This window comes from Momordica charantia (assembly GCF_013281855.1).
Source record: "Momordica charantia cultivar OHB3-1 chromosome 4 unlocalized genomic scaffold, Mcharantia_2.0 BLBB01000004.1, whole genome shotgun sequence".
NCBI lineage: Eukaryota > Viridiplantae > Streptophyta > Magnoliopsida > Cucurbitales > Cucurbitaceae > Momordica > Momordica charantia.
The window spans coordinates 14064646-14091937 of NW_028275162.1; the positions used below are offsets into that span (position 1 = coordinate 14064646).

At 36.8% G+C, this 27292-nt stretch overlaps 1 protein-coding gene and 1 pseudogene across 6 annotated transcripts in view; both read right to left on the minus strand.

Annotated features, from left to right (window-relative positions):
- Nucleotides 1–23584, minus strand: part of LOC111021818 (poly(ADP-ribose) glycohydrolase 1) — a 53255-nt gene extending 29671 nt beyond the window's left edge. The window contains exons 1-5 of one of the 6 annotated variants that reach the window (XM_088122791.1): nt 23176–23582; nt 21143–21340; nt 14202–14305; nt 11115–11253; nt 10905–11009 (exon numbers count right to left, since the gene is read on the minus strand). In XM_088122791.1, the coding sequence (XP_087978917.1) occupies nt 10905–11009; nt 11115–11253; nt 14202–14305; nt 21143–21340; nt 23176–23424 (795 nt within the window). In that variant the 5' untranslated portion in view covers nt 23425–23582. Of the gene's footprint in view, nt 1–10904; nt 11010–11114; nt 11320–14201; nt 14306–21142; nt 21341–23175 lie in introns of all 6 variants that reach the window. The other 5 variants (XM_022298899.2, XM_022298900.2, XM_088122792.1 and 2 more) reach the window with 5 other exon arrangements.
- LOC148211881 (uncharacterized) lies at nt 15702–17157 on the minus strand (annotated as a pseudogene).
- Nucleotides 23585–27292: the final 3708 nt, after the last annotated feature.

Here is a 27292-nt window from a genome sequence, read left to right on the forward strand (position 1 = left end):
AAAGATGAGAGCAAGAAAGCTTGGTTGGGGGATGATGCTCGACTGGTTCTACAGATCAAGAATTCGATCGAGGATGACATTATTGGCTTGGTCAATGAATGTGAGTATGTTAAAGAGTTGCTTAAATATTTAGAATTCCTTTATTCTGGAAAAGGAAATGTTAGTCGAATATTTGAAATCTGCAAGCGCTTCTACCAACCTGAGTTTGGTGACCAATCTCTTACAAATTACTTTATGGAACACAAACGAATTTATGTAGAGTTTAATGCATTACTCCCAGATAGTAATGATGCAAAAGTTCGGCTTGCCCAACGCGAACAACTAGCAGTTATCAGTTTTCTTCTTGGTCTTCCACCTAGATTGGATAGGGCCAAAGACCAATTACTCTCTAGTTCGGAAATTCCAACTTTAGAGGAGGCATACACTCGAGTACTTCGAGTTGAGAAGTCACAACTCATCTTATCATCTCAGTCTAATAGTGCTTTGGTTGGACGTAGTACAAATACAAACAGAGGTAATACCAACCAAGGAAATTCCACGACTTCGAACACTCAACGTTCTAGTGCTCCAAAGTCAAATTCAGAAGATATTATTTTTTGCAATTATTGCCATAAGCTTGGGCATACAAAACGAGAATGTAGAAAGCTATTGAATAGAGGTCAGAAAACACAGTCTGCCTATGTTGCATCTACTCCTGATAAAGCTGGCGAGTTAGTTACAATTCCTGCGGAAGAATTTGCTAAATTCCAACAGTATCAAGAGTCATTTACGGCATCGTCCTCTAATCCGATTACCATCATCGCTGAGTCAAATAACACCAGTAAATGTCTTATTTCCTCCACATCAAAATGGGTCATTGACTCTGGTGCGACAAATCATATGTCAGGTAACCCTAACTTATTTGCTAATTTCTCCCCATCTGCATCTTTGCCTGATGTTACCATACCAAATGGCACAACTTCTCCTGTTCTTGGCTCTGGCACAGTTCATCTTTCCACATCCCTTTCACTAACATCTGTTTTAAATTTACCACAATTTTCTTTTAATTTGATCTCTGTTAGTAAACTCACTCGTGATCTCAATTGTTGTGTCTTATTCTTCCCTGGTTATTGCCTATTTTAGGATCTTACGACGAAGAAAACTATTGGTAAAGGGTGTGAATCCAATGGCCTCTACACGTTTGATACACAAATACCTACAACCACTGTTTGCACTCAAGTGCCAACTCCTTTCGAAGAACATTGTCGTTTGGGTCATCCATCTCTCTCCATGTTAAAGAGTCTTCGTCCTCAATTTCATAGTTTGCATTCTTTAGATTGTGTGTCATGTCAATTTTCTAAGTTTCATCGTCTTAGTTTGTATCCTAGAGTCAATAAAAGAGCTACTACCTTTTTTGAATTAGTTTATTCTGATGTTTGGGGTCCGTGTCCTATTGAGTCCAAAGGTGGGTTTCGGTACTTTGTTACCTTTGTCGATGATTTTTCCCGTGTAACTTGGTTATATTTAATGAAACATCATTCTGAGTTACTTTCTCATTTTCGTAACTTTCATGCTGAAATTCGAACTCAATTTGGTGGCTCTCTTAAAGTTCTACGAAGTGATAATGCTAAAGAATATTTTTCTGGAGCTCTTGGCTCTTATTTGAGTGAATATGGTATTCTTCACCAATCTTCTTGTGTCGATACTCCGTCTCAAAATGGAGTTGCAAAAGGAAAAAATAGACATCTTCTCGAAACAGCAAGGGCCTTAATGTTTCAAATGCATGTTCCAAAATTTGGGCCGATGCTATTTCGACGGCTTGCTTCCTGATTAATCACATGCCTTCATCAGTTCTTAAGGGTGAGATACCTTATCGTACTCTATGTCTTATGCAACCTTTATTTCCTATTAAACCTAAAATATTTGGTTGCACCTGTTTTGTTCGTGATGTTCGCCCTTAGCTCACCAAATTGGACCCTAAGTCCTTGAAATGCATTTTCCTTGGTTATTCTCGTGTTCAAAAAGGGTATCGATGTTATTGTCCTGATCTCAATAGATATTTTGTCTCTCCCGACGTTATATTCTTTGAAAATACTCCGTTTTTATCATCTTTGAGTACCAGTCAGGAGGAGAGTTCACAAGAAGATGATGACTTTCTTGTAAATTTCATTGTCTCTCCTTCCACTGAAGAGCTTCCTAGCAATACATCTTCCTATGTGCCTGATCCTTCTCTTCCCACCATTACTCAAGTTATTCTCGTCAGCAACCTCCTACAGACTCATGCCCTATACCAGCAGCTTCTTCGTCCGAGGATCCAGGAACAAGTGATGACCTTCCAATTGCTCTTAGAAGAGGTAAGCGTAAATGTACTTATCCTGTTTCTTCTTTTGTCTCATATAACCATTTGTCCTCACCTACTTGTTCGTTTCTTGCATCCCTTGAGTCAGTATCTGTTCCTAAAACTGTTCATGAAGCTTTGTCTCATCCCGGTTGGCGGGCTGCTATGTTGGAGGAAATGACTGCCTTAGATGACAATGGTACTTGGGGATTTAGTGTCTCTTCCTGCAGAAAAAAAACCTATCGGTTGTAAATGGGTGTTTGCTGTTAAAGTTCATCCTGATGGATCCATTGCCCGTTTGAAAGCTCGCCTTGTTGCTAAAGGATACGCACAGACTTATGGAATTGATTATAGTGATACTTTTTCTCTGGTTGCTAAATTGACTTCTGTTAGGTTATTCATTTCCTTGGCATCTATTCACCATTGGTCGTTACATCAGCTTGATATTAAAAATGCCTTCCTCCATGGTGATCTTCAAGAGGAAGTGTATATGGAGCAACCACCAGGTTTTGTTGCTCAGGGGGAGAATGGAAAGGTATGTCGTCTTCGTAAATCCTTATATGGGTTGAAACAAAGTTCACGAGCATGGTTTGGAAAATTCAGTCAGGTGGTTGAGAACTTTGGAATGAAGAAGAGTAAGTCGGACCATTCTGTCTTCTATAAACAAACTGAGTCTGGTGTTATCTTACTGGTTGTATATGTTGATGATATTGTGATTACCTGGTAATAATTCATCAGGCATCCTATCACTCAAAAGTTTCCTTCATAGTCAATTTCATACGAAGGATTTGGGAGTGCTGAAATATTTCTTAGGAATTGAGGTAATAAGGAGCAAGAAGGGGATTCTCTTATCATAGAGGAAATATGTACTTGACCTGTTAACTGAAACAGGAAAGTTAGCTGCTAAGCCGCGTAGTACCCTAATGATACCTAATTTACAACTTACAAAGGAAAGGGAGTTGTTGAAAGATCAAGTATAGGAGATTAGTAGGGAAGTTGAATTATCTTACGGTTACGAGGCCAGATATAGCTTATCCAGTCAGTATTATGAGTCAGTTTATGAGTTCTCCTACGACTGACCATTGGATCGCATTGGAACATATTCTATGTTATTTGAAAGGTGTTCCTGGACGTGGTTTGTTATATAAGGATCATGGTCATCTTAATATTGAATGTTTTTCAGATGCTGATTGGGCAGGTTCTAAGGAAGATAGAAGATCAACCTCAGGATATTGTGTATTTGTCGGAGGTAATTTAGTTTCTTGGAAAAGTAATAAACAAAACGTGGTGTCGCGTTCGAGTGCTGAATCAGAATATAGAGCTATGGAACAGTCGGTGTGTGAATTAGTATGGATACATCAGCTTCTGACTGAATTGGGATTTGGCATCACCACTCCAATGAAACTTTGGTGTGATAATCAAGCAGCTCTTCATATTGCATCTAATCCAGTATTTCATGAACGAACCAAACACATCGAAGTTGATTGTCATTATGTACGTGAGAAAATAAAGCAAGGATTGGTGGCTACAGAGTATGTGAAGACTAGAGAGCAGCTAGGAGATATCTTTACTAAAGCATTGAATGGAGCACAAATTGATTATTTGTCTAACAAATTGGGCATGATTAACATATATGCACCAACTTGAGGAGGAGTGTTAGAGTATATATTAGTATATTTTATATTCTTGTATTAATATCAATTTGTCATTTACCTTCTCCTTATAGGATTAGGTCAACTTTGTATATTTGTCTATATATATAGACTTTAATAATGAGAATACATTACATTGGATTCTCTCCAACCTTAGTTTCTACAGTTCCTCTTTTGATTGTGAAAGTTGCATTCTAGCAAAAGATCATCGTTCCACATATTCCCCAAAACCTTACAAAACTTCCAAACCGTTTTATTTAATTCATAGTGATGTTTGGGGTCCCTCTAGAATTAGTACTCATAGTGGAAAAAGATGGTTTGTTACCTTTATTGACGATCATACTCGTCTATCTTGGGTTTATTTAATGACCAAAAAAATTTGAGGTGAAAGATATTTTTAAACACTTTTACAATATGATTGAAACCCAATTTCAACCCAAAATTTGCATTTTACACTCTTATAATGGCACTGAGTATTTAAATGAAATTTTTAGTGATGTTTTGAAAGAAAAATGTATTGTTCATCAATCCACTTGTCGAGATACTCCTCAACAAAATGGATTGCTGAAAGAAAAAATTGACATTTACTTGAAGTAGCACGTGCTATAATGTTTTCCATGCATGTTCCAAAATATTTATGGGGGGAAGCCATTCTTACCGCTACCTACCTAATAAATAGGATGCCTAGTAAAGTTTTAAATTTCAAAACTCCCATTGAGTGCTTTAAATATGTTTTTCCAACATCTCGTATTTATTCTGACTTACCTCTCAAGGTTTTTGGGTGTACCTCATATGTTCACATAACTGGTCAATCTCAGTCAAAACTTGATTTTAGAGCTATTAAATGTATATTTTTGGGTTATTCTTCAAGTCAAAAGGGTTATAAATGTTTTGATCCTCAAACAAAGAAATTTTTTTGTAAGTATGGATGTGTCCTTTTTAGAAAAACAACCATATTTTACCCAAAATTCTCTTCCCGGGGAGAAATCAAATGTGGAAGATAATTTTTGGGATATTTCGATTCCTCTTCCTAATACTATTTCTCCTAATTCTACTAATCCTTTGATACCTAGTGTAGAAACTTCTCATTCAGGGGAAGAAATACTACGAGATGATTCTACTAATCAAGTTTATGAGTTTAAATTTTATTCTAGAAGAAAATTCAATCAAATAAATGAAGACCAAATAGTTAATCCTTCACAGAGCCAATTTGAGACTCCGAGAAATGAAATTGGAAATACAGGTAACCTATCTTCTATTCCTACTTCTTCAGCTATTTCACCTGTTGTCTCTGACCTATCTTCTATTCCTACTTCTTCAACTATTACACCTATTGTCTCTTACCTTGATATTCCAATAGCAATTAGAAAAGGTATTCGAAGGTGTACTAAATATCTAATTGCAAACTACATCTCATACCAAAAGTTATCAAATAGTCACAGAGCCTTCACATCTAGGATAACTGATTTGTTTGTTCCAAAGAATATACATGATGCTTTAGGAGATCCAAAGTGGAGACTAGCAGTTATGGAAGAGATGAATGCTCTGAAACAGAATAATACTTGGGAGATAGTGGAGCTGCCAAAAGATAAGAAACCAGTGGGTTGTAAATGGGTGTTTACCATAAAATGTAATGCAGATGGGAGTATTGAAAGATACAAGGCCAGATTGGTAGCTAAAGGCTTCACTCAAACCTATGGGATTGAATATCAAGAAACATTCGCTCCTGTTGCCAAAATTAATTCTATCAGAATTCTTTTATCTCTTGCAATTAATTCATATTGGCCTCTTTATCAACTTGACGTGAAAAATGCATTCCTTAATGGTGATCTCAAAGAAGAGGTTTTATGAACTTACCGCCAGGTTTTGAAAAGGAGCTCGAATTTAATAAATTCTGCAAATTGAAAAAATCTCTTTATCGCCTCAAACAATCTCCGAGAGCTTGGTTCGAGCGGTTTGGAAAAGCCGTATCTAGCTATGGATTTCTTCAGAGTCAAGCTGACCATACTATATTTTATAAACACTCTAAGAATAATAAAATCTCAGTTTTAATTGTCTATGTAGATGATATTATTCTCACTGGAAATGATGAAGCAGGACTAACTGATGTTAAGAAAAATCTTGCAAGTGAGTTTCAAATCAAGGACTTGGGAACATTGAAATATTTCTTATAGATGGAATTCGCAAGATCAAATAAAGGTATCTTCGTTAATCAAAGAAAATACGTTCTTTACTTACTTGGAGAAACAAGCCTACTTGGTTGCAGGATTGTAGAAACTCTTATTGAACCTAACCTGAAATTACAAGCATCTAATGCAGAAGAAATAAAAGACAAAGAACGATATCAAAGACTTGTGGGAAGATTGATCTATCTATCTCACACACGACCTAATATTGCCTTTGCTGTAAGTATGGTAAGTCAATTTATGCATGCACCTAGACCGACTCATTTTGAAGCGGCCTACAAAATCTTGAGATAAGGAACTTTTGGAAAAGGTATTTTGTTCAAAAAAAAAGTAATCATTCTCAAGTAAAAGTGTATACTGATGCAGACTGGGCTGGAAGTGCTACGGATAGACGATCTACTTCCGGTTACTGTTCCTTTATCGGAGGAATCTAGTTACATGGCGAAGCAAAAAACAAAATGTGGTGGCTAGGAGTAGTGCTGAAGCAGAGTTTAGAGCTTTAGCCCATGGAATTTGTGAAGGTATATGGATAAAAATGATACTTGAAGAATTGAAGTTTCCCCAGACAACACCTATACAGATTTATTGTGACAACAAGGCTGCCATATCTATAGCTCATAATCCAGTTCTACATGACAAAACAAAACATATTGAAGTTGACAAACATTTCATTAAAGAAAAGACTGATACAGGTACAATATATACTTCTTATCTTCCACGACAGAGCAAGTTGCTGATGTACTCACCAAGGGACTTCCAAAGAAGCAATTTGATAAACTAATCAACAAGCTGGCTATGGAAGACATCTTTAAACTAGCTTGAGGGGGAGTGTTCGAATATATAAACATCTATTAGTTGTCTTTTTAAATCTTTATATTTTTTAAATCTCTTATTCCTTTATGTAGTAGGTTTCCTATTCTTTTTAGTAGGTCTTTCTCATGTATAATAAGTCCTAAGTTGCACTATTTGTATATAGAAGAATATTTTTTATTCTCTTAAATTTAACAATATTAGACCTCAAGGTCATTTAGGGTTTCTCATGGTCCTTTGGATTTTATCTTTTAAGTGGGGCTAAGGTTTGAAAGTGGGACAACTACTTTGGAGTAGTAGTCATTTGTAAACAATACCCAACCCAGGACGTCATTGAGGAGATTGTATCGTTGTCATTGACCACCTAAATCAGCCTGCTTGTTAGCTTCATGTCGATTGTATCTCACATGTTGGCATGGGAAGGCATGTGAGTGTAAGGTATCTCCTTACAATGTGATATTCAAAAACATTCAACACAAAAACAAACTTACAACCCTAAGGCAACCCAGAGTTTCCCAGCCATTCGAGAGGGCTGGAGCTCTCCTTCCTAAGTCAAAGACTTACAAAATGACAAAAGATATTCGAAACAAGCTAAACCTCTATCTTATAACCAACCTACCCGTACAGCCCCTTCCTAACTGTCATTTGGGGGTGAATTTCCTTCTCTACCCCTCCTTACATATGTATTTACAATGAGAGGTCTCACATTACCCCCGGGGTGACATCCACCTTGTCCTCAAGGTGAAATAGAGGAAACTATTGCTTTATGGTCTCTTGGGCTTCCCAAGTAGCTTTATGCTCCAACAGGTCCTTCCATTGCACCAAGAGCTCCAATTTGCCGGTGTCTGGATTGTTGCGGGTGGCCATCACATCCAGGGGTTCAACCATCCATTCAAAGTCAGTGGAGAGCACAGGGGGATGGGTTTGCACGGTGTGATCATTGCTAACAGTGCGTTTAAGCTAGGATACATGGAAGACCGGGTGAAGGGAAGTTGTGGAAGGCAATTCGAGCTGGTATGCCATGGTGCAAACGCGCTTCAGAATCTGGTATGGGCCAAAGTACTTCGGTGACAGCTTCTCATGGCGGCGTTTGGCTAATGATTGTTGGCAGTAGGGGCGTAGTTTAAGGAACACTCAGTCACCATAGGTCCTACATGTTTATGTTACGTTATGTGTATGCATGTCTGACCCCATTAGCTGGGTTACATGACAATTGACAAGAAAGTCGGTTGGTTGTGCCATGAGTTTTACTTGTCCCTATGCAATTTAAGTCCCAAAAAGCTGGGATTTACATAAATATTCCCTCCAAAGGATATACAATGTTGCTAACTCAAATAATTACATCTTTCAGGAAGCTTGGTCCGTTGAATCTCTCTCATGGAATCTCTTCATTAGAAGGAATTTGACTAATGCCGAATTTCAGGAGTGTACTTGACTTCAGAATGTGATTAACTTTCTTGAGCCTAATAACTGGGAGGATTCTAGATGGTGGATTTTGCATAGTAGTGATGTTTTCAATGTGAAGTCTCTTATCCCCGAGCTCACTAAAAAGTGGGCCTCTCTAGAAGGGGTAATTAATGTAATAGTTGTGAGCATTGTGGAGCCTGGATGGTTAGAATTAGAGAGGCCACCTTTTGTATGTTTGTTATGGTTATGAAATGACCTAAGAAAATAGGAGGGAAAGAGGAGGGAAAGAGTAGAGAGACAGGCTCACAGAAGATCAAGTGAGTTGGGAAAATGCAGACCTCTCTAAAGTCTGCTCACGTTTTTAGTTTGGCAAGCATAGCAGTACAGGTGGTACACTACCCTCTTAGAAAGGAGTTTCTCAGATACCGTTTACTAGAGACAATCAATCAGCTTTTTATGCTGGTAGGCAAATTGTTGATCTCATTCTCTTTGCCAATGAAATAGTTTATTTTTGGAAATCTAAGAAAGGGTTTCATTATAAAATCTGATGTGGACAAAGTTATGATAAGATGGATTAGGAGTTCTACATAATTCTTAGAGTTAAAAGGCTTTAGTGAAACACGAAGAAAATAGATTTTACGTCGTATCTCCCTCACTCTTCTAATAAATGGTGGGCTAAGTGGAAAAATATATATATACACACATACATATATATATAACAAGGAACAAACTCTTCATTTTATTGATAAATGAAAATAAAGAAAAAAGTTCGAAGGAGTTGTTGTCTCTGGTGAGGGGACTTCTTGTCTCCTTTTATCTCAAAGGAGTTGCTATCTTAAATAAACTATTTTGAAAGTCTCTTAAGGAGATCCAAGATTACCAAAAAAATGTACACATAGTGATTCGATCTCTTGATTACCTTTTTTTTTTAGTACAGAGGAGACTCAGACATCCAAGGTTGATCACCTAATTTTTAAAAGACCATTTTTGGAGGCCTCCACCTTATAGTTCAGTGGTGGCTTCGCTATAGCACAGATTCTTGGAGACCTATGGAAGCCAGTTTCCCTTTCCAATAAGTGATATAATTTATTTCCCAAGGGCTATGTGGTCATGGTTGGTGTAGAGACTAAGGTTGGAGAGAATCCAATGTTCTGTATTCTCATTATTAAAGTCTATATATATAGACAAATATACAAGGTTGACCTAATCCTATAAGGAGAAGGTAAAGGACAAATTAATATTAATACAAGAATATAAAATATACTAATATATACTCTAACACTCCCCCTCAAGTTGGTGCATATATGTTAATCGTGCCCAACTTGTTAGACAAGTGATCTATTGAACTTGTGTTCTGTGATTTTTGATATCATTGGGATCACCTCAAAAGTTACGATTGATTTCTTCTCAGCCATAACAAACGAACTTATTTGAACAAAACGACAGAACCAGACCAAACCACCCGAACCAAACAAAACAGATGAATCAAATTGCTGGAACCAAACCGGATTAGGTGTTTTCTGAACCCAGAAACCCTAAGTGATACCCCACGAGAACCAGAGGGGCGAAGGCGGCGGCGATTGGCGGCGAGACAAAACCCATGAACAGCAATCGGAAAACACCAGTGCTAGCGAATCAGCAAGCGGCGGCGGCGGCGGCGATCGGCAGAGAACAGCGACTGGCGACGGCGGTGGTGGTCGGCGGTGGTCGGCGGCGGTGATTTGTATTAGATAGCAATGAACAAATCCCTAAGGGACAAAACCCTAACGGGGACAAAACCCTAACGAGCACAAAACCCTAACGGGCACCAAAACCCGAATGGGCGCAAAACCCTAACGGGTACAAAACCCTAACAGACATCAAAACCCGAATGGGTACAAAACCCAAATGGGCACAAAACCCTAATGGGCATCAAAACCCTAATGGGAACAAAACCCTAATGGGCATTAAAACCCTAATGGGCACAAAACCTAGAGCTCTGATACCATGTAGAGACTAAGGTTGGAGAGAATCCAATGTTCTGTATTCTCATTATTAAAGTCTATATATATAGACAAATATACAAGGTTGACCTAATCCTATAAAGAGAAGGTAAAGGACAAATTAATATTAATACAAGAATATAAAATATACTAAAATATACTCTAACTGTTGGTATGTTTGTAAGCCAGGATTTGGTTCAATTGCCTTATTGAGATTACATTAGTTTGCTGGAAAGAGACATAAGAGGTTTCCTGAGAGAAGAGAGTGGCCTTAAGAGGGAGACCTTGACCAACCTTAGTGTGCCGTTACTTCACATTTTTATTCCCTGTTTTTAATTTTCTTCCTAGTGTCTCTCGAGTCTAAAATACACTCTAAAATACTCTATTACCTCCATACAAACCACTCGAAGATCCTTTCTGTAACCCTTTCAATTTACCATTTTTCATGTTTCAATTATTCCGATGAAATAGACGTTTTTTCCTATTTTTAAATAAGAAAATATATATATATAAAAACTTAAAAGGTTAAGCATAAGTTTATAAATTATACCTGCACGCAGCCAGAATGAAGAGCACCACCACCAATATACTCATTAGCAAAATCAACTTCAAGAGCTCCAAATGTTTGATCTTCTATGAGGCCGGAATCTTTAACCTATATGATTAGGAAAGGACCAACTCGATTACCTACTGAAGATTAAAGCAGTTGAGCATGATACACAGTAATTAAACTATCATATAAATCAAAGTTAATTATTACCTTAAATTGGCAGAGAGGAATGGTGGAGTTGATCCAAAAATTGACCTTAGGATAACAAAAAAGTTCTGAGCAATTGTTCAAAGGAAGCACTTTCCTTTCAAATGAGACAAAACCCCTAGGAATATTCGAACATATCCTCCTGAAATAATGTATAATGCATCGTATCTTATTCTCCTGCATTTTACTATGTCTATGGTACAGAATCCTGCAAGTACAAAAAACTTCAATGATTCTCCCTAAGCTTATTGTAATCTACTAAATGACTAATAATTACTAGCTTAGTACTAAATTACAGAATTTAGCTCTATTCTTGAAGAAAACTTGTCGCAACTTCTAGGTAACCAAGAAAATTCACTTGGGTCAAGTATTATTCACTTTTTTTCTCTATTTTATAATAAAGAACTTGCATAAAACCTCAAAATAGAAGAACAGCCTAAGGGCGGAGGGTGGAGATCAGCCTCCCCACAAACTAGACCAAAGTATTATTCACTCAATTAGTGACATTAGATATTATATAGAAATGTTCAGATCAGATGGTAGATTAATCACACATGCACACATGCATCAGAGACAATTTTCAACTCAATCTGATAGGGGCCAATCTTCTTCTCATTAGTACATTATATATGAGACAAAGGTTTCTTGATAATCTATTCCATCGGATTGAGTGAACCCTTCTGCATTGCAACCAACCTACCCCGAACAAGAAACAACTTTTCATTGATATATGAAAAGGAAAAATGTTTAAGATACAAACCCCAAAGGGGTGAAAAAGAAGAGAGAGAAGAAGAGAAAAATAACGAAGAATTCAATACAAGCTCGAAAAAGATAAAAAAAACATTCTGAACTTGAACTCCGAAAAAACTGCTAGCTATGGAACTTTGAAAACCAAACAAATTCCGGAGCCAACAACCGCATGAGGGAAAAGCCTTCCTTAGCACCAAGAGCGGAAACCAAACTCCAAAAAGAACCAAGTAGAAGCTAGGGACACAAGAACTAAACCGCAACCAAAATTCTAATAAGGAGTAAACACCAAATACTAAGCTTTAGTGTTGTCTTCAAAAAACCTCCAAATATAAATCACCATAAGCCAATCCGTATGCTGAAAAAAGATCTTTGAAAACCTCACCACCCAACCAACCAACCAACCAAACTAATGCAAAGCTTTGAAAATTGCAAAAGGTGTAAGAGAGAATATTCCAACTTTTCGAACAACTTAAAACTCAGAGGGCGGACTCAAAAGGGACAAGAGTAATCCCCATTTCTTCAAAAAAGGAAGGAATGGTTGTTTGTTGTGGAAGATCTAACTTGTCATCTTCTTTTTACTCATTAAATAAAATCTGAAAATCTTCCACAAAGAATGCTCAGAAAGATCCTCAGTAGGAACGTCTGACTTTGGAGAAGAGTCCAAACTACTAACACTGATTGCTCCATTGTCATCTTCAAAATCATTATGTGAGAATTCTAGGAAGGATGATCAATGAGACAAACCCTCATTTGTGGAGTGAATAGAGCCAATGAAAAGATCATTTAACTTATCCGTACTAGCCCCCTTTTTAACAAGAAACAAAACATTTCATTGATGTAATGAAAAGAAACAAAAGTACAAAGATAAAACCTCGTTTTAAAACTGTTAAATTATATTTGTTACCTTTTTAATTTCCTATTGTAGTTAGGTTTTAATAAATTAGGGTTCCTTGTTCTAATGGGTAATTATTTCTTTATCCTAATAGGCAAAGTTTAGTTTTCTTTTTCTTATTTGTAACTACTATTTATACCCTTGTATCAACTCTGGAAAGAAAGAAAGAAAAGAAATATTTTTTCTTTATCAATTAACAAAAACGGTCAATAGTACCATCAACTTTGTACTTGACATTGAGATCCATTTACACCTATCATTTTCTTCCCTTCAGGGGGAATAGTGATATCCCACATTTCATTCTTCTCAAGGGCATGAATTTTATCCATAACAGCTTGTTTCTATTGGGTATTTGAAAACCTCATGAATGTTATTGGGAATCTTAGTTTTCAGTGAGAGAGATTGTGAATGCCTTAAATTTTCTCGATTGGTTAGCCACAGAAGAGTAAATATGGATAGGTTGTTAAGGGCATTAATGAACTCTTTTCCTTGTGGCAATAGGAAGATTAAGATCAATGTTAACAATGAAATTTCTATGAGGAAGTTGGTCGAGAGTCAAAAAGAGTAGGAATATTGTCTTTGCTGGTTGCTTCTTGGTTTTTACGTCCCGTGTAAACAATTACATCTTTTTTATTATCCGAGGTTTGGCTAAGGAAGGATTGAAGGATAAATGGTAAGGGATATGTAGTCAAAGTTTCAAGAATACGACCAAGAAAAGCAACTATTGATCAATGGTTCTTGAGCTTTATTATGGGTACTTTAGACTAGAAAAGGATCTTCAAAGATGAAATCAGAAGTTTGTGCTGCATTTGGAATGTTATTTTGGTCTTGGTGAGTTAAACCTAACTCTTTGGTAATTACTCGTTAACTATTGTCTTATCCTGCTCATTTGTAAATTCCATACAATCAACTAGTACAAGCTTGAAAAATAGTTGACTAGTCATTTTAGCTACAGTGCATTTTTTTTCTGGCAATTCAGATTCTATTTCTAGTGGATAATATTATAAGTGGCTTGTCGTTGTTTTCAGTTCTCACTATCAGTAAGACCATTAGTGCCCTTGCTTTATACCATGAAGAGAATTCTCATTATCATATATATTTTGCTCCGTTTTTCCCTCTTTATTAATATAAAATATAAAATGTTAGCATTCACAAGTGCACCTTCAATTAGCTAACAATCTTCTAGCAAAATTTAACAAATAAATATAAATTGAGGTAAGTTTAAGGTTTTAATTGACTCAACCTATAAAGTTCAGGGTTTTAATTGAATAAATGATTAGTTTGGAGTTTTAATTGACTCAACCTGCTAAATTCAAGGGTATAAATTGATTTTTTCCCAAATTTATTATGTAGTTACAAAATATATATTAACATCAAGTGTGACATTTTATGTATAACTTATCTTTCATGATACTAGCAACTGAGATAAAGATCTAAAGCTCACATACGCAAATAAATAGTCAAAGTTAATTGTTGGAAGATTTTGGCTGCCTCTATCAATGACCGGAAACAAACAGAAGAAAGCACAAGCAAGAAGCGCACCAGTCAACTCCTGAAAATCAAAATGGAAAATGATCAACAGAGATTAACAAAACTGATGCATAAGAAGCAAGGGAGATTTTGCTAGTTCAAAGAACATGCAAGCAAGATCCGACATTCATCCATTTTATTCATTAAGGTAATAACACATCTTTCTCTCCAAAAAAAGATAAAAAGGCCCTTGTTTGAAGAAGTTGTTACCATGTGGGAGTAAACAGGATACACTAAAGAAATTTGTATTCTTCCTTCAACGTTTTTATCCCTTTTTGGATCGCTGAAATTCTTGTAGACTTTTTAGCTTATTTTTCCTTTTCTTTCTGCCATCAACTCTCTTTCATGTGGTTGCTGTTCTGTCCTCTTAGTGTCGCAGCAGGACTTCTACATCTCTATTATTCCATGGTGCAGTTTTCTCAAATGAGTGTAGAGGCTAAGGTTGGAGAGAATCCAATGTGATGTATTCTCATTATAAAAGTCTATATATATATAGACAAGATATCTATTGAGATCAGGACAATAACATCGATACCCTTTTTGAACACGAGAATAACCAAGGAAAATGCATTTCAAGGACTTGGGGTCCAATTTGGTGAGCTGAGGTTGAACCTTATGAACAAAACAGGTGCAACCAAATATTTTAGGTTTAATAGGAAATAAAGGTGCATAGGACATAGACTACGATAAGGTATCTCACCCTTAAGAACTGATGAAGGCATGCGATTAATCAGGAAGCAAGCCGTTGAAATAGCATCGGCCCAAAAGCATTTTGGAACATACATTTGAAACATTAAGGCCCTTGCTGTTTCGAGAAGATGTCTATTTTTCCTTTCTGCAACTCCATTTTGAGACGGAGTATCGACACAAGAATATTGGTGAAGAATACCATATTCACTCAAATAAGAGCCAAGAGCTCCAGAAAAATATTCTTTAGCATTAGAACTTTAAGAGAGCCACCAAATTGAGTTCGAATTTCAGTATGAAAGTTACGAAAATGAGAAAGTAACTCAGAACGATGTTTCATTAAATATAACCAAGTTACACGGGAAAAATCATCGACAAAAGTAACAAAGTACCGAAACCCACTTTTGGACTCAATAGGACAAGGATCCCAAACATCAGAATGAACTAATTCAAAAAAGGTAGTAGCTCGTTTATTGACTCTAGGGTACAAACTAAGACGATGAAACTTAGCAAATTGACATGACTCACAATCTAAATAATGCAAACTATGAAATTGAGGACGAAGACTCTTTAACACGGAGAGAGATGGATGACCCAAACGACAATGTTCTTCGAAAGGAGAGGGTACTCGAGTGCAAATGGTAGCTGTAGGTATTTGTGTATCAAACGTGTAGAGGCCATTGGATTCACGCCCTTTACCAATAGTCTTCTTCGTCGTAAGATCCTGAAATAGGCAATAACCAGGGAAGAATAAGACACAACAATTGAGATCACGAGTTAGTTTACTAACAGAGATCAAATTAAAAGAAAATTGTGGTAAATTTAAGACAGATGTTAGTGAAAGGGATGTGGAAAGATGAACGGTGTCAGAGCCAAGAACAGGAGAAGTGGTGCCATTTACTATGGTAACATCAGGCAAAGATGCAGATGGGGAGAAATTAGCAAATAAGTTATGGTTACCTGACATATGATTTGTCGCACCAGAGTCAATGACTCATTTTGATGCGGAGGAAATAAGACATTTTCTAGTGTTACCTGACTCAGCGATGGCGGTAATCGGATTAGAGGACGATGCTGTCCATGACTCTTGATACTGTTGGAACTTAGCAAATTCTTTCGCAGGAATTGTAACTAACTTGCCAGCATTATCAGGAGTAGATGCAACATGGGCAGACTGTGTTTTCTGACCTTTATTCAATAGCTTTCTACATTCTCGTTTTGTATGACTGGACTTATGGCAATAATTGCAAAAAATAATATCTCTTAAATTTGATTTTGGAGCACTAGAATTCCAACGTTGAGAGTTCGAAGTCGTGGAATTCCCTTGGTAGGTACTACCTCTGTTTGCATTTGTACTGCGTCCAACCAAAGCACTATTAGATTGAGATGACAAAACGGATTGTGATTTCTCAACTCGAAGTACTCGAGTGTATGCCTCCTCTAAAGCTGGAATTTCCGAACCAGAGAGTAATTGGTCTTTGGCCACATCAAATCTAGGTGGAAGACCAAGAAGAAAACTAATAACTGCTAGTTGTTCGCGTTGGGCAAGCCGAACTTTTGCATCATTACTATCTGGGAGTAATGCATTAAACTCTACAAAAATTCGTTTGTGTTCCATAAAGTAATTTGTAAGAGATTGGTCACCAAACTCAGGTTGGTAGAAGCGCTTGCAGATTTCAAATATTCGACTAACATTTCCTTTTCCAGAATAAAGGAATTCTAAATATTTAACAACTCTTTAACATACTCACATTCACTGACCAAGCCAATAATGTCACCCTCGATCGAATTCTTGATCTGTAGAACCAGTCGAGCATCATCCCGCAACCAAGCTTTCTTACTCTCATCCTTAGGCGGATCCTCAGTTATGTGATCGTCCATATCAATACTTCGCAAAAAAAGACGAACATTGATTTTCCATGAAGAATAGTTTGATCCATTCAACTTGTGTTATGTGATTTTTGATATCATTGGGATCACCTCAGAAGTTACGATTGATTTCTTCTCAGCCATAACAAAAAAACGAACTTATTTGAACAAAACGACAGAACTAGACCAAACCACCCGAACCAAACAAAACAGATGAATCAAACTGCTGGAACCAAACCGGATCAGGTGTTTTCTGAAACCAGAAACCCTAAGTGCTACCCCACGACAACCAGAGGGGCGAAGGCGACGGGTGGCGACTGGCGGTGACGAAAACACAAGGCGACGGCGACGGCGATTGGCGGCGAGACGAAACCCACGAACAGCAATCAGAAAACAGCAAGCTGGCGAATTAGCAAACAGCGGCGGCGGTCGGCGGTGGTGGTCGGCGACGGCGGTGGTCGACGGTGGTGGTCGGCGGCGGCGCGACGGTAGTAGTGAGTTGAGTTGGATAGCAATAGACAAAACCCTAATTCTCATGATTAAAGTCTATAGATATAGACAAATATACAAGGTTGGCCTAATCCTATAAGGAGAAGGTAAAAGACAAATTAATATTAATACAAGAATATAAAATATACTAATATCTATACTCTAACAATGAGAAACTCATTTCTCACGAAAAAACTGCTTTGAAGGAAAGGTGTGTGATAGGATTGGTCCGTAGGGTAATAAAGGGATATTATTAGGGTATTGAGGGTACCTTAGTAATTAGATAGGAAAGTAGTTAGGGATAGTGTTATATATAGAGTGTTGGTGTAAGGATGAAGGTATCCAATTAGTGAGTATGATTTTGGCTTGAGTGATAATACTCAAGAGAGGGGAGGATCCAAGTACCTCGAATACTTGTAGTTCGTTTATCTTTTATCTTTCAATATATTTTGGGTTCTAACAGTGTGTTTTAAAATGTAGGGTAAAAATGAAGCCCGTCAACCGACCACCGCCCCCCACTAACCTTCTCCACCCCACCCTCCGGCCACCGTCATGACCCCCTGGAACTACCAACCCCGTAAAGTTGTTATTGAAAGGAAAGCCTTCACCATCAAAGTTGATGAGCACTTCAGAGGGAGTCGTGCTAGGATCACCGAATCTGGAAGAGATACATCATACTCATTATCTCTCACATGAGCATCTGTCTCATGGGTCTTTTCCCTTTCCTTGCTCCTTGACACCCCACTCACTCACAAGTTCTTTCGTGAGCACAGGAGCGATGACTACACTTTCTGGCTAGAGAAACTCAACAACAAAAAAAGCTTTTGGGTGGAACTCAATAAGCTCGACAACAATAGAGGGAAGAACAGGATTATGCTACCCTCCGGTTTGGATAAAGGAGGTTGGAAAACTTTTCACAACCTTCTTCAGGGCTACCCGACTTCTTTGTCGTCTTTGAGAAAGCCCCTACCATCACCACTCTGGCCCGAGACTCTACACTATCACCACTAATAAGGATGCTAGAATCATTGATCTTTGGTCTAAGACTTCCTCTTCTTGGGATTACAGCTTCCGCAAATCACTAAAAGATGATGAAATCGATGATTGGTTGATACTATCACAGATCCTTGAAGCTTTTTCCCCTTCTCCACCAGAAGATTTGTGGACTTGGACAATGGAACCGAGCAAGTCATTCACCACCAGCTCTGTTTTCAAGCACCTGACCACTTGCAAAGGCACGCCCGCCCTTTACCCATCCCTTTGGCAAGGTAATTGCCCCAAGAAGGTGAAGTTCTTCGGCTGGGAACTAAGCCATAGGACTTTGAATACATTCGATCGGATTCAAAAAAGGATGCCTCACATCATGCTCTCCCCGAACTGTTGTCACTGTTACAAGGCATCAGAATCTCCAGAACACCTTTTTATCAGCGGCAGTTTTGCTACAAATTTCTAGGAGATCCTTCTATCTACTTTTGGATGGGAGACAGAACTCGACAACAAGCCATCCATCTTCCTAGATTGTCTTTTGGTGGGTCACCCTTCCACTGAGCACCGCTCAACTCTTTGGACACTCTTCATCAGAGCCTTCCTTTGGAGTTCATGGTTAGAGAGGAACAACCAAGTCTTTAACGACAAATCTCTTCCTTTTCATTCTTTTTTTGATAGATTTACTGTTTTAGCTCTTGGTTGGTGTAAGAGCTTCCACTCCCCCTTTAATTGTTACACTCTAAACGACCTTATCTTAAATTGGAAGGCGTTTTTGTAATTGCCCTTGTGGCCTTTTGTAAATTTCATACCATCAATGAAATACTTGTTTCATATCAAAAAAAAAAAATGTAGTGTGAGGAATATTATGAGGATAGGGATATTATTAGTTATTAGCCAAAGGATTGGTGTGCGAAGTAGTTATAAATACAATAAGTTGGGGGTTTGAAGGCGAGCAGTTTTAGAAATAGTTTTTGGGAGAGTCCAGACATCTTGAAGTGCTTGGAAAACTTATAATTTTCCTTCGTAATATGAAGACAAGTTTCTATTAATTTCTATTTCAAATTCCAATTTATGGTGGTAAATTAATTTTCTATTAATGTCTATTTCAATTTCCAATTTCTTGTGGTAAAATTTCCAATTTCTGGTTCCTACCACCGTGGCACCAAACTAATAGTAGCTATTTATTGTTAGTGCAAGAAGATAAGTGGAAACCGAGGGACAAAGAGAGAATAAGAGAACAAGAAAGCAGAGCAGACATGACTAGTTTTCACGCGTTATTGCATCAAAATTACTGAACACAAACCTGAAAGACATCAAAAAGCTTAATAAATGTCCACCATATGACAGGACTGTTTCCAGAAACAAGATTCCACGAATTTAATACATGAAGAAAAATTATTTTCGTCCAACTAGTCAAAATAAAGGTGGCATTATTTTCTCCTTAGCATGTCATTAAAATCATTGGTAGATGTTAGAGTATATATTAGTATATTTTACATTCTTTTAAATAATATGTATTCATTTGTCCTTTACCTTTCCCTTCTAAGATTAGGTCAACCTTGTATATTTGTCTACATATATAGACTTCAATAATGAGAATAAGAGACATCGGGTTCTCTCAAACCTTAGTTTCTACATGGTATCAGAGCTCTAGGTTTCTTGCCTATTAAGGTTATGTGCTCATTAGGGTTTTGATGCCCATAGGATTTTGTGCTCATTAGGGTTTTGTTCATTGCTATCCAACTCAACTCACTACTACCGCCACTGCCGCCCATGCCAACGCCACCGCCGCCCACTGCCGACGCTGACCACCGCCACCACCAATCGCCGTCCGCCAACCTCTGCCGCCGCCCACCGCCGCCATCTGTTGATTCACCAACGCTGCTGTTTTTCCATTACTGTTCATGGGTTTCGTCTCGCCTTCCTTCGCACCTCCGTCCCCGCCAGTCGTCGTGCACTCCCGTCACCGCTAGTCACCGTGCGCTTCCGCCACCGCCAGTCGCCTTCGCCCCTCTGGTTGTCATGGGGTAGCACTTAGGGTTTCTGGTTTCAGAAAACACCTGATCCGGTTCAAGCAGTCCGGTTCTAGCGGTCCAATTCAACCGGTTTGGTTTCAAGTGGTTTGGTTCATCCGATTTAGATTCGGTTTGGTCTTATTTATACCGGTTCTGGTTCGGTTCGTTTGTTTCGGTGCAATTGGTTTGGTTCACTTGGCTCTGTTCAATTGTTTTGGTTCGATTCCCTTTCCTCCTTCAGATTTGGTTTTGGCTCAGCAAGGATTGGTGGCTACAGAGTATGTGAAGACTAGAGAGCAGCTAGGAGATATCTTTACTAAAACATTGAATGGAGCACAAATTGATTATTTGTCTAACAAATTGGGCATGATTAACATATATGCACCAACTTAAGGGGGAGTGTTAGAGTATATATTAGTATATTTTACATTCTTTTAAATAATATGTATTCATTTGTCCTTTACCTTTCCCTTCTAGGATTAGGTCAACCTTGTATATTTGTCTCTATATATATAGACTTCAGTAATGAGAATAAGAGACATCGGGTTCTCTCAAACCTTAGTTTCTACAATAGATAATGACCCTAAAAATCAAATTTTAAATTAACATCACAACAATGCCTAAATCATTAAGTTATAAAACCATTCAAAAATTTCACTCCTGAATCAACAACTTCAGGTTCCACATAATTAATGATAAAGATTCTTTTATCACTGCCACCAGGCACCAACCAACATGAAAACTACCGAGGAAACTAAAGTCCTGTGGAAAGTGACCAAAATTGTTATAAAATAAAAAATAAATTGGCACACCTGGCTGAGGTACACAGTGCCTGCAACTTGAGAAGCCAACAAACGGAGACCAGTTTGGAAATTCCCGCTTCCTTTATTATCAAGCTGGTCAGCAATTTGATAATGATTTTCCAGCAAAGAAGGTAATCGTAGAAGCAGATTTCCCAATGCTGGAATAACCTCACCAAACCATTGCATAGATTCTGTTTCGGGCATAAGCTGTTCATAACAACTTGATTTAGTCTCAGTTCAGATTGCAATGTCATATATATGCCAGCAGCAACTACTGCACCTTGCATTCAAGCATGCCAAAAATATCTTCCAGTGCCGCCATTCCACAACCAAAAGGCTAATGGTGTCAACTAAATAAACATAAAGCAATGCAAGTCCATCCTAGCCAGGACTGGTCTTTTCCTCATGCGTTTGAAAATTAAAAAAAAAAAAAGAAAAAAAACCTCTTGTTTTACTTGGAGATGGCTGAAATATTTTTACCTGATAATTTGATGTTGAACCAAGACTAATATACCTTGAGTAGGCTAAAACCACATTAAGATTTGCATTAGTAACCGTGAATATTTTTTTGAGACTAACCATAAATTTTACAATTACTTTTAATTCTACCTCAGGTATAGACCCTGGAGCATGAAAACACGCTCATTCCAAGATCTGGAAATATTTTTTCCACAACTAAATCCAAAAAGAATACATCATTTAATTCATTGCTAAGCTTGCCAACTATTAAAAAGAAAAAATTAGAAATAACTACAACTGAAATAATAGTTGAGGCCAATGACAAATTTTCAGGCCATGATAGTAAAAGTTAAATACCAATGTTCATGTAAATACCAAGATAAAATAATCAAGTAAAAGTTAAAATCGGGAAACAAGATAAATTATCATGGTCTCAACTAAATACCAATGTTAAATACAATTATCACTAGAAAATGTAAATAAGAAAGGCCAATCTAATTCTTCTTTGGTTCCTCTTTCTTTCTCTCTTCCTCTTTCTCACTCTCTTTACCATTTCTTGCGGGACAGATTTCCTAAGGAAGGAGTTCTGCCTTGAAGAGGAATGTATCCCTCAGGCTCCACCAATGAATGCATCCCTCCTAGAATAGAAGACAAAAAGGCTCTCTCCCCACACTGACGAGGGAAATTAAAGATAAGTAAAATCTAAATTTTGCTATTAAGTGACCAACTGACCATGGAACATAAGATTTAAGAAAGGCTCTTATTTCTAGAAGACTATGGAAATCTCGGGAAAAAAAAAACAGGATCTTTATGATGTAAACCATGTCCATCATGTATTTGAGAGTTGTGTAGGCAGGTTCGCAAATTTTTTCCTCCCACAGTTACTCCGGAAGCCCATAGTACCATATTGCTAAATGTAGTAGTGTTTCTTAGATTGACGTGTTCTTATGGAAGGGGTGGTAAAAGAGTGTAAGCTTGGGAAGATCAGTGGCTTACTGGCAGTGCCTTGCACTCTAATTTTCCTAGGCTCTATAGAACTGCTATTTTAACCATTATAGAAGGATTCATTAGGTCTGGAACCGTGAGAGAAATCAACAGAGCCTCAATTTCTAGAGGGTTTATGATTAGGACATAGTAGAATAGGTTTCCCTCCTCGTTAAGCTTGAAAAATAGATTCAGACCTCAATCATGAAATTAGAGTTTTATAAAGAATGGAAATTCTGGACAGTTTTCTTGTAAGTTATGAGACCGTTCCATTATAGCATTTACCACATGGAATCTATTCTAAAATTAGTTGCTACAAAATCGGGAAATCTTGAAATTCCAGAGAAAAAGTATGTTCTTCATGTGGTCCATATCTCGCGCCATGATCACTAATCGACACTTTCAACATAATTCACAAGAAAAGTCCAACATCTCACATTTTCCTGACAGGTATGCGCTGTGCAACAGAACTGACGAAGATCAAAACTATATTTACTTCAAGTAAAACTATGGTAGGAAAATTTTGTGGACCATTTTCAGGCTATTCTCATTGCAACGGTGCCCATCAACCGATATCATAGTCCTAGTGTTTGAAATACCTTGTCGAAGAAAAGGGAGTAGCCATGGTGGGCAGAGGAAGCGAGGGGTTGATTGGTGAGAGAGAGAGAGTTCCTGATAGCAGAGATGGAGTGGAAGAGGGCGTCGCCAGTAGTAAGACCACTCTGATCAGGCCCTGCCGCCATAGAATTGAGAGTTTCCACCACTTGGGAAGGCCAGAATAAATTCGACGACCGCAGCACCAGCGGCAGAAAGGGTAATATGGAATTCAAATCTTCCCTGCTCTCCATCTCCTCCCAAATTTCTGCAAGTCTTTGCCTGCACCAGCAATAAACTGGTTTCCGTTTACCTTCGGCGACTTCTTCTTCTTTTTTGTCCTTTCTTTGTCAGCACAGCTTCAGCGACATCCTTTGATTTGGGAAATTATCATTTTTTGACTCAAAAATTTTTTGTTAAAGAAGTTGGGTTGTTTTCTAAAAGATATAGTTATGAAATTACTTTTTTCTCTCTCTCTCTTTTCTTTTTTCCTGTTAACCTCTCTTAACAAAAACTTTTTTTAGAACAAAAATTTCAACTAAAGGTGTTTTCCATCACTCCCCACTTACCTCGAGTTGCATTGTTTTCCTATCTCTCTTGTAAAATTACACACCTACCCATAGGTGATTTCTGTTCAACACCACTCGCGTCAAGGATTTTTTTTTAATAATGTAATTTCAAAAATAAAAAATAAAAGCAGGGTAGTTTTCAAACTAATTTCAAAGGTGTGTAGTTAAATCGTGTACATCATACACAATTTAGAAAACGCACGTCCAATTGACGCGAATTTGATAAATTTGTATGCAATGCACACGAGTCGTGTCTAATGTGGCTTCAACGACGCACAGTTGGAACCACATGTGTTGTAGAAATCGTGTACGATTTCACCAAACTCGTGTACAATGCACATGAGTTCCGTCTCCACCCCACCCCACCTCCACCTCTCATTTTTAAACCAAAAACCCTAATCTTCTCTCTCTCTTCCTCGTCTCTCTCAACTCAGTCGACGTCGGACTGTCACCTGTTGCCCCTGCTGCCTCCACCAGCCGTCGTTGAAGGTGGTCTTACTTCTCCCTTTTTTTAGTTAGATTTTATTATAACATACTTCTTTGTAGTTCATTCAATCATCGCATCAAGTTCAATTCATCCACCGAATTCATTACCACAACTATCACCTATTGAGGTAACACAACAAGATATGGATGACATAATTCATCATCCATTATCACATATTGCTACGCCTCAACCTCGTCGTGGAGCTCACCTGAGAAGACGGATATCATGTGGTACATAAGTTTTTATCTATAGTTTGTAATATTTTAGTTTATTTACGTTTAAATCGACTTGTGTACTAAACTTTTATTAATCAATTTGTGGTACATGAATTGAATTTAGTTCACAATTCAGCCAGTGGCAAAAGACTAATAAAAAATTTCAAAATTTTTGCACAAAAAATGAAAAAAAAAATCAAGACAAATCGCACTTGTATTTAATTTAGAAGGAAAAAAACGTGTACAGAAGAAACTCATTTACAATGTACACGATTTATTAGTCCAACTGACCCTCCTTCGACCACATGAGACTTAAGCGGACACGTGTAACTTTGCTCACGAGTTGTGACTTTGACAAAAACCACCCTAATTTTGTCAATAACTTTGGAATGTACCATATTTCAGATTTATATTATTTTATTTACATTTTTAATTTTAGTGTGCTTAAATTGCAATTTATTTTTTAAATTATATCATTTATGAAATTAGCCCTCACTTCAAACATAAATTTATGAACAAATTTATTAAATCCTTGTAAATTTCTAAATCTTTCAAACCTCTATGCTCTCATTTTTTTTATTTATTAAGCTTTGGAATTTATGAACTTTTCAGGGATCGGAATTTAGGGCGTGATTCTTGTTAATTTCTAGTCGCCCTAGATAAAATCAAGATTGATAAATCCTGACTTGTAATTATCATCGAAAATTTTGGATTTCATTTATCATTTTATAAATTACAATAAAATCAAACTTATTCTCTTTTATTTTATTTATATTTTTTAACGTGAAATTTAGTACTAAGAAACTAAAAAAAATTGAGGTTGTAAGTCTTTTGTTCTAAGAAAAAATGTTTTCTTTTTTGTTAGTAGAGAAGTTAAAAGAAACAAAAAAATATATATATATTTGTGTGAGAAGTTAAATATTTTATTTTAGAGAGATTTTTTTTTAATCATGCGGGGTTCAAACTTCAAGGGAAATGTACTAGGCTATGCTTATATATTAAAGAAAGAAATATAAGGGGGAGAAAGTAACTTGGGAAATTTTCTAACCCCATTTTATAATCGATTGGATTTTTGACCCCTCTCTAAAACAACTCTTATTTGTAATTTTGACTTCCACATCTTTCTCGTGTCAAACCTCATAAATTTTTTTAATTTGAATCTAACATGGACAAATTGTGAACCAACAACAAAATCCACCAAAAATGTAAACAGAATCCACAAAAATCCTCCCATAACTAAACCAAAGCCACCATAACCACCAAAAATTCTCAATAACTAAATCAGAATCACAACAGAATCCACCAAAAATCTCCAATAACTAAATGAAAAGCAGAAGGCAGATTGATTGATGAATAAATCCAGTGGACAGAATAAATGACAACCCAAGTAAGAAGAAGTTGGTCAGCAAGATTGCATCGTTCCAAGAATTTATACCGCATGATTTTGATGCTAATGATCATAGGACTTCTAGCTTCCCAGTAGTGGCTGTGCATTGCATAGGAATTCTAGACATTAGAGTTTTTAACATAGTTAGGCATGTTAGAGAGGTATGAGCAATTTCTTTTTTCTTGGCAGATGAATTTAAGCCTTTATCCATAAAATGGCTGATCAGAGACACTTCTAAAACCTTCTTCAGACGAATTACAATCGAAAACTCATAGCAGAAATCAGCGATGAAGAAATGACGGAAAAAAAGAGATTTCTCATTAGTGTTTCAAAAAAATAAGAATTGCATAAATTTCGGATCGGGATAGCACTTCCCGGATCAAGATAGTATAAAATGCTAGTCCAGGATTATGTAATCCCGGTTCTGGATGGTGCTATCCAAAGCTAGGATTGTGCTATCCCAGGCTGGAATTCATACAATTTCAGTTTTTTTTTTTTTTTAATATTGGGCATCTGTGCCTTCTTGGCCCTTTTATAAATTAAATCCTGGAATTTATGTAATTTTAGTAGATTTTCCCATCTTCAAGTTAAAAATGTGAGATTTTTCACAATTCACAGTAACCTTCAAATTAAATCTCGGGATTAATGTAATTTCAGTTTTTTTTATTTTAATTTTTATAATTATCTTGGCCCCTCTTTGTTAATTAAATCCCAGATATTTATGCAATCTTGGTTTGAAATTTATGGAATCTTATTTTTTTTATTAAATTCTAGGCATTTATGCAATCTTGGCCAGATTATGCAAATTCAATTTTCCAATATTCAAACTAAAAAGTTGAGATTTTTTTTTTAGAAATGATTTTTCAAATTTAAAAGTTAGATCTTTTCCGTATTAAATTGGAAATTGAAAACAAAAAAAATTAAGAAGATAGACCATTAATTATCTTAAAATTTCCTTTTTATGAGTTTAAAAATTTTTGGCAGATTTTGTAAAAATAGAAAAAGAAAATTGAACACAAAAAGAGAAACAAAGACAAAGAAATTAGAAAAAAAAAAAAGTGGATGTGAGGGTATTTTAGTCCTTACACAAGTGCAAAATGTAAAAAGAGGTCACGATAAGAGTTTTTAAAAAATGAGTCAAAAATTCAACATAATTATTGGGTGGGGTCAAAAATTCCAATTACCCAGATAACTTCAGGTGCAAGGTTTGATTGAAAAAGGTTAGAATAACTATTTTTTAGAAAACGACCAGACTTCTAAAACGAAAAACTTTGGGGTCTAAAAATGACAATTTCTCCTTTAATTTGTGCGTAAATTTCTAAGATAAAATAAAGTTTTGCACAAAAGTATATAATTTTCTTTTGTTCAGTAGTTGCTCTAAAATCTATGGTGTTAGCTTGATTTTGGCACTGCGGAACAAAAAGTAATGTTAAATAGTAATTTGTATAGCATATTTTTTTTATT